Source organism: Pleurodeles waltl, chromosome 12 (assembly GCF_031143425.1).
Source record: "Pleurodeles waltl isolate 20211129_DDA chromosome 12, aPleWal1.hap1.20221129, whole genome shotgun sequence".
NCBI classification, from domain to species: domain Eukaryota; kingdom Metazoa; phylum Chordata; class Amphibia; order Caudata; family Salamandridae; genus Pleurodeles; species Pleurodeles waltl.
Window position 1 is genome coordinate 203,249,839 of NC_090451.1, and position 12,756 is coordinate 203,262,594.

The window sequence follows — 12,756 nt, forward strand, 5'->3', positions numbered from 1 at the left end:
CAAGCACATCCTAACTACACTTACTACAGGTGCCCCATGAGCACTGCTTTTACAAGGAGTGGAACCAAGGGTGTGCCCCCATCCACAGGGCACTGCATTATTGCACCACTAATCAGCTGTGCTGCTACTTCTGCAACTCTTTGTTTTTCTGCAGTGATGCATGTGTTCCTGGCCTCCCCATGCCTTTTTTCGACTCTCACACTCTCACTATTGCAGCTTACAAAAGTTCACTTTTATTAAAGTTTCCATTTTTGGCTTAAGAAATCGGAAGTCTCCCACCTGATCTGTTGGCATGTATGCACTTCCCTAGTCACAGTGCTGTAAGTCACTACCTGGGACCGCGTAACAACAAAAAATGTCACTTTTCCCCACCGCGCCAACTAAGGATTCAATCCGGAAACTCTCTGGTTACATAAACCTCTGCAGCTAGTGCATTACTGAAGTGGGCTTTCATAAGATTATTTTATCTTGCATTTATTTTTTATTTAAGGTGTGCCCTACATTTTATATGCATTTACTTGAATGTGAAATACCAACAAAATAGTTACAGATCATTGGGTTACTGTTAACCATTTCCCAGCCCCATACTCACTAGCCCCCCCCGTTGCCCTCAGGAGGATTTTATTTTCAGGCTTTTATGGCACAAACTCAATCCAACGGTGCTGGCACGCTATATACAGTGGCAGGCCACTAGATGACATCTCTGGACTGTCGGAGGAAAGACCACTTGGAGGGAGGCACTGAAGATGCAACTAAACAATTCGGAATTCTGTGCCGCACAGTAGGATTGGTTGAGATGCCACAATACTCCAATCCTAACTCACCATACATGTTTTTGGTACCCCCCACTTCCAGATTACTCCTAAAATATGTTCCGCTATGGTATTGGTGCTTATGAAAACCGAAAGTGCTAAGGTTACTGGCAAATAACATCCAGTAAACTATCAAATATGAGCACCGTACATTAGTCTCAGTTAACCGACTGTTTTAGTAAATGGCGGACAGGAGACGGGATAGTTGGGTTTTAGGTCATGGACACCCAAGAAGGACAAATGGATCAGCCGAGGAGCAAAGAAAACATTTTAAACCTCCATAGGTGTATGAAACATAGCTCTACATTTATGTCAATACCAAGGTTCAATATTATGTGTTTTTTTTATTTTTTTTTGCGTGTAGGCTTTCTCCCCTGAGAGTATTAGTTTTAATCAAACTAAACAACAGGGAAAAATCATGCATATGTATTGCAAACAGCAATCTCAAGTAGGTGTGAAGTCACAGTACGCTGGACTGTGATATGTGTGTGGCTATCAAAATGTCTCATTATATATTGAAGGCATAAGTCACACTGACTGTAGTGTATTCAGGTCGAAGTTGCCATGTAAGGGGGAATGGTAATGGACCAAGAGATAGTGATCCCAAATAGACACGTAAATTGCATAGCGTAACAACATCAGTAGCTTTAGTTGCAAAACACCAACAATATGCCAAAAAGAGAAAAATAAGTGAATCTCTTCAAACAAAGGCCGATGAACAAAACAGGCAGCCATGACACCCAGTCACGCACTAGCACTGCAATAATCACACAACCACATGTGTGTAAACACACACAGATATAGACACATAACACACAGGCACCTCAAAAGTAATACCCACATTTGAACACATGCACATGGCACATACGCAACCCAGAAACATACGGCTAAAAAAACATTGACAACTCAAAAAGCTCAAAGCTCGGCCATTGTTGAGACCTGTTGACTTTGCCAATCCTTGTTTTACATTCTAAGGCCACAACTAGTCAGGATGGTAATCCTCCAGGATGTCCTAGTTGCCAGGAAGACGTTCTTTGTTTCAACTGACCTTAAGGATATCAGCTTTAACATTCCGGTTTATCAAAAGCATTGCAAATTTCTTTGTGTGTCATACAAGGAAGGAAGGTGTCCCCGGGTTCTCGTAGCTGTTAGTTGAAGCTCAAAAACGTGGCAAATGTTCTGTGGAAACCAGTGTCTTTATTGACACAAATAATCCATCAGGGAAGACCTAAAACCTGGCAGGCTCCCTCAAAAGGTGCAATAATTCCTGCCACAAGTGTTGTTTTCTACAAAGACAGCTGCTTAACTCTTCGTGACTGCCTTCAGCACCAAGTGCTAGTGGTTCGCCATTAGACAGTGGCAACCAGAGACGTCAAGAGGAGGTTTTTCCCCATCTTGTGGTTCAGTGTCTTTGTCTATGCAGTTTCACTGTTTTACATCATCCCTAGGGATCTAGAAGGGGGCCCAGCTTGAGTCCACTTGGATGTGTAATGGACTTCCTTTAGTTTTGGGTGGGCAATCCATGCATATTCAGAGTGACTCCATTGCTCCTCCTGAAGATCAGCTGCAGGGTTCCTTGTCACAATCAAGTCCCTTCGTCTGACAGCCTCGACTCTGAAAAAGTAGAGTTGAGCTGTCTAAGCATTCCAGCCATGTGCCAACTGATTGTTAAAGCAAGAAGACACCCATCCACAACTAACACACACTCCTGGCCAACTGTTGCGGCCAAACTGCAAGGCCTTTAATATTCTTCAGTGTAGGTTCTTATGGCTGCCACCTCGGGATACAGTTGGTCCCATCCTTGTTCTCACTCCACCTGATCTTCAGCCAGCCACAATGTAGGAGCTGAATACAGTTCTTTTAAGCTCTTCCTTCAGGCGAATGCATAAAGTAGACATTAAGTACTTTTCGAAGGAAAGTGCATGCAAGCAATTTCATCTGCCAGATGTGTGGGTTGGATAACTCTATTGTGAAATAAAGAAGCATACCTCTGTTTCCTTAAAGATAGTTAGACTGAAACCCAATCTAAAATTTATCCTGAAGGTTTTTCCCTGATAGCTTCTCAACAAGCCTATTTTCCATCCCAAGCTCTTTACAAACATGACTCAGACAGCAGAAAGGACCTTGGCTCTCTTGACTGCTTAAAGTATTAGTAAAACAGACCAAATTTGTTCAGAAAGACAGAATAGCTTTTTGTAGTGTTTAGGAAAGGGACCAAAGGCCATATTGATCGCATATAAGGAGCAGCGAAATGGATAGTCTCCTCCATCTCCTTCTGCCATGCCAAAGCAGACAGACCTCTTCCAGAAGAGTTGTAGCTCACAAGGGTTGATGACGGCAACTATTTGCAAGATTTTCCCTCTTGGACATCCATAGAGCAGTGACATGGTAAACATGCCATACCTTTGACATTACTGTCTGGTTATTCAATCAGCAAGTGGTCCCACAGTGAAATGAGTGGAGCCTCAGCATCTTTTTCAGTTACATGAGCCTCTTTACCTGACCTTTTCTTCGGCTTGCTAGTCATGATTCAGTCATGTGATTGAACTTCAATTCTTCAGTGCTGGTTTCTTTCTTAGATTCACGTATGGCGTCCTTGACCACTTTGAGACTCATTCAGTGCTTTTTATACTTGTGTGAAATGAAATTCTGAAGTATGGTAGCATCTGGGCAAATGCAGTGTAGAGAACATCCACCTCTGAAGGTGGTTTTCAGTCTTTTGCAAGGATATTGATTTGCACTACATTGCGGGATGCATCTTATTACTGCTACTGTTTTACATGCACATTGGATTCCCAGCACGGCGATAGTTACTAATTCAAGCACTAATTCAAGCAGGTGATTCTTGCGTGCACTAGATAATTTAACTGTAGGGAAGTAATGTTTTAATATTCTGAAAATATGGCACTGGTACATATGCTGGTTGCCTGTAAAACAGAAGATGGCCAGCGTCATACCGTGAAGGGTAAGGCACCCAGAGGGACTGCTCAGTGAAGAAAGAATCTTATAGATTGGTTCTTCTGCTCTACAGTTTAGAACCATAAGGGGCGCAACCATAAAACCCAAATATTGTTCTGCAAGCATTTTGTTTTGCATCTCTAAACATATAATCTGTACCCCCTGAGAGAAGAGCATGTTTGTATTCAATGTCATTGCATATTCACAACAGCTTCCTTGATTTAAGTTCCTTCAGTGGGCTTTCTGTAGAGTCAGAGTTTGCATTTAGGTCATGCAAAGCTCAATGAAGCAAGAGTCAGGGATACCTTCAGAAACTAGCAAAACACTATGCAATAAATAGAGCCCTTGGGGGTTAGAACATTTTAACAAAATCATCCAATTTAGAATCTAAACTCAAAAGCCTGTGGGTAGATTAGAATCTCTGGAATTCTGTAAACCAGTGCTTGAGAGCTGACCAACCTCCGATGTTCAGAAAACACATGAAACTGTTTTATGTTGACAGGATTTCCAGGCTTTGGGATTGATCTCCTTGCTCTACCTCATGGCTCAATTCTAACACAACCATCTCGCTTCATAACTTAACAATGGTTTAATGCATTCCTAACCCCTCACAGGGTCTGGCTAGTGCCCTAACTAGAAACATCATCATTCACCTTGCTCCTGAATATTATTAATGATATAAACCACATGGTGCAAACCGCTATATATCAGAGTGTTATAAAAAGGTTACATTATGACACAGACTCTTCAACTAATTCAATTATTCCAGATGAAGCCTCTGGATGGGAATTGCCATCTCTGGTTGGCGCTTGCAAAATGAACAGAGGTGGTGAGTGGGAGCTGGGACACGACTAATGTAAGAAGACTAAAGGCCTGTGATGGGACATAGGCTAGAAGTACTAAAAATAAATGAGAAAGTAGTAATAGCAGTACTTGCATGGAGATTTGGTTTATGTAGAGCACAAATGTGGAATGGAGATGAAAACCTTTTTTGTTTCAGTCTCTACAAGGAGTCAAGCAGCACCATGCCTTCCAGTTTCTATTGTGAACTCACTCTTACTTTCTGTATTTTTAGGGCAGAGATGAAGAAGGAAATTCAGGACTTTCTACTGTGCGAGGATGAGACCAGCGATGCACCGACAACATGACACTGTCCAAGAGAAAGCAGGCCTCTTTACATCACTCTCTTAGAGGCCTGACTAGCTTTAAGTTCATACCAAGACTAACTGTCATTGGTGGACCTATCAGAGCAAGCCAAATACTTCAGAGTACCATTAGATTCGGCCCACCAGGACACACTCTGAGTACAGAGCAGTATCTGATCTGGCTCAGTGGGATTGCATGCTTCTCTGACAGAGATATTCTGAATGAATTTCCGCCGGGATGCAGAGTTGTAGCTTCAAAACATTTTTTTATTTCATCACACATTTTCTCTTCTGCTTTAAGTAAGTGCTCAGAAGCAAAATGTATTTGTTTTAACTATCACAAATAAATTATTTTTTTAATATCTTATCATGTTCCCAGTGGTCAAATTGTTGGTGATTGGACGCCTTTATTCTTGCTCAGTCTTCCTCTAACAAACATTTTGCCTGTACATCTGTCTCTGACTATTGCTCCGTAATATTTAGGTTTAAATATACTTTTTTGTTCCCCTCCTCTTCACTGTTATTTGTTAATTTATTGTGGGGATTTATACAGAGGTACGTGCTGCCTTTTGGTTTCTTCAGAGCGCTGGCAGGCTCAAAGTACAGATTGAGTGTTGCGAGTGGAAGCTAGAGTCCTTTGGGCAGGGTGAGTAACCATGTCCAATTTTCAGCAAACACAACCCTTGTTACTAGATAATCCCAGATTAAGGCAGATTCTCTTTTCAAGACATTTCTGAATTTTATGTGTTTGGGTCAGCTGTTGTGCTTGGTTTAAGGGTGTTTCATTCTCTGTCCTCATGCACACAGATATTTGCCACTGTGTCCATGTGTTTTAAGGCTTTAATGGTAATTCTGTGGGTTGACAGGTAGCAAGGATCTCTGCTAGGGATGTTGTGAGGTGTCAGCTACTGTAGGAAAGCAGGATTGTTGTCTCTGTACATTTTGTGGGTGGCGTATAGGCCCTTGAATTTCATCCTTGCGTTAACTGGCCAATTTATGTGGCAAGGAAAGTCCAGTTATAAATTTAAAATGCCAGCAGCTCTAACTCGAGCAAATGCAAGGCCCATTCCATTGCAAATGCTTGTTTTTACCTTGCTGCTTAACAACACTGCTAAAAAATAAAGGAAATTGACAAAGTGACAAAGCCCATTACTCTTGCATAGTCTAAACTATTCTCATTGCCAGTGCTCCATTTTACAGATGGGAAGGGACAAGTAAGGTCGAGGGGGGTGTGGCAAGCAACAACGGAGAAGACGAACGAGGCAAGTAACAATGTGGATCTGGAGTAGCTTACAAACATGCATTGCTGCAACTAAAAGAAAGAAAAGTACCTCCAAAATCCATCTAGAGGTGAAATGACACACTGGGCATGGAAGTGTTACTTGGAGAATGCTCCAGGAGAGGGACAAACACAGGAAGAAGTGAAGCCGGCACACACTGAACAAAGAGAAGCAAGGAAATGAGAATGATGATGAAGCTGCGTGATTGTAACCAGTGGAAAGGCACTAAGCCCCCTGTAAGTAAACATAATGTATTATAAGTAGCAGTGCATGCTCCTTTTCAAGCAAGAACTAATGAATATTTTTAGATCTGGCTTGATAGTGCAGTTTGCCATACTTCATTTGGTCCTAAAGCTTTTTTCCTGTGAAGTGGCATTGGCTCTGCCCAAATGTTGATTACCTTGAGTACAGATGTTGGTTCGTAGACATTGCGAGTATCCTCAGAAAAAGAGCACTTGTATTTGATTTTTTTGCGTCGTGCAAATGCTTATGCTCAGTACAGCAGGACTGAGTTGTTATGGTGACAAGCCAATGTTCAAGGCTATAAGCCTGATCTGTTTATTGTGAAAAGTTATGTCCGAGGCCATTGGTCCAATCTTTTCATTATTAACATTTAGGACACTTGCAGTATGCTTGATGTATTTATTGTGAAAATAATTTAAAGCCAATAGGGTTTGAAGGATGGATTATTACAATGTGGGAAAACGTGTAGACCGAAATTGTGTGTGGATTCTCCTGGATTACAGATTCTCATGGATTACAGTTGTAAGCAAGGGTTTTGGAGATCTCCCCTCGCCCCCCCCAACCCCCTCCTCCTGGTTTTCCTTTGATAACCCCTTTGGGTAGAAAATTTGTACTTGATTCTCATTCTTTACCCTGTTAGGAGTGGATCTATATTTATAGTTTTTGACTGTGCCTGAAGGGTGCCTTGTGGGAACATTTATTCAGAGTTGAGTGGGCCTCAGTTGGTTATGGTGACACACCATTGATCCAAGCTGTAGGTCTGACTTGCTATTTGGGGAAAAATATTGGATGTCATAGGTCTGATATTGTACTACGAATATTTATGACAAAGAGTGTAAGCCTGACCAATTGATAGTAAAATGTATTTATTAAGCCAAAAATTAATTAAGGGTGGCTGATTGATACACTTTTGAAGATGGTAGACTGCTATTTTGTTACATGAATTCTCACACATTACCATAATTGGCAACAGATTTGTAGCTGGTTACCCTCTCTGAGAAAGGAAGGAGTTTTATATTTGTAGTGTAATAATCCTTCCTTGCCCATTTTCAGAGGAGTTGCATATTGTTTGGTCAGTTGTAATTTTATGTATATTTACGAGTGTGTCCCTGATGGTTGACAGCTTATGTGCAATACTGGGGGATTCAGTTGTATGACGACAAGCAAATAATAAAGGCTATAGCCCTGGCTGGTTCTTAGAGGAAACAATATGTCATTTGCCAGGTGTCTTCTCTTATTATGAAAATCAGTAGGCCTGACATATTTATTATGAAAATCATGTGGTAAAGTCAGTAGGCCTTTAAGGATGGAGTGTTATTACAATGTGTTAAAAGCCTGTAGACAGATATTGTGTTACACAGATTCTCATAGTTTACTAGAATAGGCGAGGGGCCTGGTGTTGGTTACCTCTCTGACAAAACCCTGCGGGAAGAACATTTGCAGTTTTGAGAGTCCTTGTTAGGCCCTCTTTCGAGGAGTTGTATATTGTTGTGCCACCTCTAATTTTGACCCATTTGTAATTGTATGAGTGTATAGCTGATGCTACCTTGTAGGAAAGCTCACACTCATTATAGTAGGCCTGAGTTATTTATGGCAGTGAGTTACATCAAAGGAAGTAGCCTCACTTATTTATTATCAAAATGATATGTTGCAGCCAGCAGGCCTGTAATGGGGGTTCATGTTACGCTATTCTAATGCCTGTAGACGACCATTTTGTTACCCGAGATCACATATATTACTGTAGTGAGTAAGGATTTTGGTATTGATTACTTCATTTGACCAAATCTGAGGGAAGACGGTTTGCAGTGTGATAAATCCCTGCTAGACCCTCTTAGGAAGGCTTGGGTGGTGTAATTGTGTTGCAGGCCTGTTTGAAAAAAACACTCAAAACGTTACATGCATATAAATATATATAGGGTTTTTAGGTCATCTCTCTTTGAATGTCAGTCACATTCTGCTTCTCCGAATGACACCATACCATATGTGTCGGTGAGTTAGCCCATGCATGCCATTGGCTTTATAGCCATACCAGTAATAGCATTTTGCCTGCTCACATGTGCACATCCTCTTGAATGGAGCACGATTCACTGTCTGTAGGTGATGGCCAGACCTTTAGTTTTCTATTTTTATCTTTTATAGGTCTCTTTTCAGTTCTTTACTCCTTTTTCCATTTAAGAGCTGTCTGCAACTCCCCAAACAGTCTTACCTGACCCCTCGCTTGCTGCTTATTTCATTTGCAGTATGCTGCATCCTTTGTGGTCAATATTTCTTACTGGGTGGCCATCTTGGAATGGTATTGTCTAGTCTAGGGGTCTCCAACCTTTTCTGTAGCGAGAGCTACTTCTGATCAGTGAACATCATTGTGAGCTACCGAAGGTTAAACAACTTGTGCGTTATTACCAGACATTACTCCCCGCGCCCAGGTTCCTTGACTTTATGCCTAATGTCCGTAGAGCTAGACACTATAGTTTGAACAAAATACTTTGATTAGGGGCACTATGACAGGGCTGCCACGTGTGTCAGTGAAAGCATGGTCTTTGGGGATGTATGAACATGTGTGCATATGAATGGGATATATGTCTATGGGTAACTGACAGTCTGTGTTGTATGTACTTGTGGACCAGGACATACTTTCGCCATTTGTGGCACCGCTACATATATAAAACTAAATTTCTCCCATTTAAGAAAATTGCTTCATGTAAGTGCAAAAATGTTCATAATGTTGAACATTTCTCTGCAAGTAAAATTTCTCCCATTTAACAAATGACTGTATTTTTCAGTTATAAATATGGCACAGTGTTCTACTGGCCACTGGGAGCAAGAGACCACGTTGAAAACAAATAAGGGAACTTTTCATTTACATTTTCTCTGATTTAAAAGCATTGAGATACATCCTTTTGTTCTCATCCCCAATAATAAGTTGACAAGGACTTTTGTTTAAGAGTTCAATACCTCAGTGGTTCAGTTCTTCACCTCTGTGCCCTGGGTCATAAATCTGACTCCAGCACTGCTCCTTACCAGGCGCTGCTATCTGCAGCCTGATGATAATAATGTCAAATAAACACAGCCTACCCTTAACTTGAAAAGGAGAAAGGTGACCCTGTGCTTATTTAGAAATGAACTCCAGGCTGTGAGCTATTCTGAAGGGAGCTGGGAGCTGCTGGGTGCTACTGGTAGCTTGCAATCAATTTGTTGGAAACACTTGGTCTAGTGTTTCATTGTTTTACTTCTCCAAGATGGCTGCCTTTTTTAAAAACATTATGATGGTCACCTGGAAGCAGTACAACAGAAGTAAACTATAAACTTCAGCATTTGAAGATGGCTGCCCTGTGATCCTGCGACTTGGAATAGTATATCATTGTTTTCTACTCCCAGATGGACAGCACGTTGCTTTTAAATGTTGCAGCAGTGTTGGAACTTTAAAACGATACTCTATGTACAGTACGACTGCCAGACAACCGCCTGCTGCTCAGTTTAATTTTATTTTTGAATTGGAAGCATTTGTCTTTTAAGTTTAGGTGTTGGGTGTTATTTTTCTTTTTTTAATATTATTTCTTTAGGTTGCTCTCTATACGCTTGTGAAGTTTGTGTATCTGTTTTATTTAAGATGTTTAAGATGAGTTCTCTCTCTGATTTAGAGACTTATGTTTTTATTGCCAGCTAAAAGCTTTAGCATACAGTAATTACAATCTTAAAAATATCATGCAGTTGGTCTAAAATGTCATTACACAAAACAAACTTGTAGATTTAAATTCTAAAACAAGGAAAAAGCAGTTCTTTTCATCCCTATCCTAGTAATAACAACCATTCTGACCAAATGTGTGATTGAGGGTAAGCTGAGTCAGGCATACGACAGAATGCGGTACTTACTTTATAACATGAAATTCCTGGAATTTTAAACAGAAGCATGATTTCCTTCCAAGGTTGTCTTTGTACAAAGTAGCATAAAATGTGGAGTGGTTTCTATACTACCCATTTCAGTCACCAGGACTCGCTATATTCTCTTTCATGAATCAAATTCTCATATACGCATGCTCTGGCAACACACTAAGCCTACATTTTAAATATCAAATGCTTTGGGTCTTGGGTGCAATTTCATCAATGTATAGTTTATACAAGGTAGCAGACAGCCCTTTCACACTGCTTAAAGCAAATTTTTCTCCTTAAGTCCAGTAACATTATTTAATGGTTACAATAAAATTTGCTTTCAGAGACAATGGTGATCTCAATGAATTCCATTGCAGTATTTTTTAGTGTCCTCCCCATGTGCAAACCTCGCAAATTTCCTGTAATTACTCATCTGTCTCTAACATCACCCAAAGCTCTTTCATATAGATCTGACCACACAAGGTAGGCTTGTTTGAGCACCGGAAGCAGGCCAATCTTAATAGGTATGGCTCTGAGCTGTTTTCCACTTTGCGCAGCACAGCAATTTGGATTGTTATGTTGCATATAGAATTAGTAAATTTGCCACTATGGCTCCTCCTAGATGCACACTTTACCATCAGACGCCAGATCAATGTGCGGCAAGACTATTCCATCATCTTAGACTGTGTAGACGAATGTTACTTTTCTGCTTCTGTCACATGGAACAAACCCCTGTATGACATGCTTTTCTATCTGGATTCTTTTACTACTCTTTGCGTCTCTCTCTCCCCACTTTAAGAATATTGTGGCCGATACTTATCGCCATAAGCCAATAGGACTGCATCACTCAAGCTCTAAACACTTTGCTTGCAAAAGAGTCTTCAAGACCCACCACACCTTATGTGGAGTAGGAAACCTGAGGACCTCTGTGGACTGGTGCAGGCTCCTTTTACAGGTTAAGTTCTCCATAGAAATCTCAAACTACTACAGATCACGACATGCAAGTTCAACTATCTCCTGCCAAACTGTGAATAATGGAACTCCTCCTAGTCTGAATCATCATTTATGGTCCCTTTACTCTCTGCAAGGCCATGAAGATACTGTTATTCCCACATAACAGTTCATCACCGCTAGTAACTTGGAGTATGTCATCCATCTACTCCATGAGTACCAGTAAGTAACATAAAGCATTTTCTGTCAAATTGTTGAGTTTGTTTGTATAGCACATACTGCAAACTCTATTGTGGTGAGTCCATGTTTGAGAGGGTTGCCTTCCAGAGCAAGTGTCCCTCTTAAACTTTTTTTCTGGCCAAGCCTAGGGACGAGAGCACTTCTAGTTAAGTTGTTGAATGAGCGTTGGCAAATATTGTGGTTACATACATCAGGTACAAATGTGGCCAGTGAGAGGGTCGAATCCACAATATATTACAGTACAGCAGTTATCAGCGGGGTTCATGTGGATTACCTTATTTACAGAAGTTTAAGGGCCACGTTAGTGTGGTGTGCTACAGCTGTCTGAGGGAAAGTTTAAAAGAGGCCACAGAGTACCATTGATAATATCTGCCACTTCTGCTCCTTTGTCTTAATCTTCGTAACACTCAGGATCTCGTTAACAATAACCAGGTTTTGATAAGGTTCCATTAACAGGATTTACCCACCCCTTTAGAATCACACAGATGCAGTTTAAACACCCCTGGCATTTCACAGTGCAGTAATACACCATTTAACAAATTCTCCATGCAGGACTTTGTCCTTAGTTAAAAAAAATATATATATATTTATCTATATATATCTATATAATAATAATGTCACTTACCTAGTGTACATCTGTTCGTGGTATGTTCCGCTGCAGATTCACATGCTATGCACAGGTCCTGCCATCTAGTATTGGGCTCGGAGTGTTACAAGTTGTTTTTCTTTGAAGAAGTCTTTTCGAGTCACGGGACCGAGTGACTCCTCCTTTTCGGCTCCATTGCGCATGGGCATCGACTCCATCTTAGATTGTTTTCCTGCAGAGGGTAAGGTAGGAGTGATAGAGTGTAAAGAAAGAGATGTCCATGCAATGGAATAGAGATGTATATACATATGTACAAATTTTAAATGTAACTTAAACGGCTACAGGCTCCCGGGGAGGAGGGAGGGCGCATGTGAATCTGCAGCGGAACATGCCACGAACAGTAAGTGACATTTTCCGTTCAATGGCATGTGTAGCTGCAGATACACATGCTATGCATAGACTACAAAGCAGTAATCCTTCCCTAAGCAGTGGTCAGCCTGTAGGAGTTGAAGTTGTTTGAAATAGTGTTCTTAGTACAGCCTGTCCTACTGTGGCCTGTTCTGTTGCTAACACATCTACACAGTAATGCTTGGTGAATGTATGAGGTGTCGACCAAGTGGCTGCTTTACAGATTTCTGTCATTGGTATGTTTCCTAGAGATGCCATTGTTGCTC

The 12,756-nt window shown here is 41.0% G+C and overlaps 1 protein-coding gene across 1 annotated transcript in view; it reads left to right on the forward strand.

Annotated features, from left to right (window-relative positions):
* Positions 1-5,282, forward strand: part of CTU2 (cytosolic thiouridylase subunit 2) — a 94,511-nt gene extending 89,229 nt beyond the window's left edge. The window contains exon 15 of the mRNA XM_069217105.1: positions 4,846-5,282. Coding sequence (XP_069073206.1) covers positions 4,846-4,918 — 73 coding nt within the window. The 3' untranslated portion in view covers positions 4,919-5,282. The remainder of the gene's footprint in view (positions 1-4,845) is intronic.
* The last annotated feature ends 7,474 nt before the right edge of the window (positions 5,283-12,756 follow it).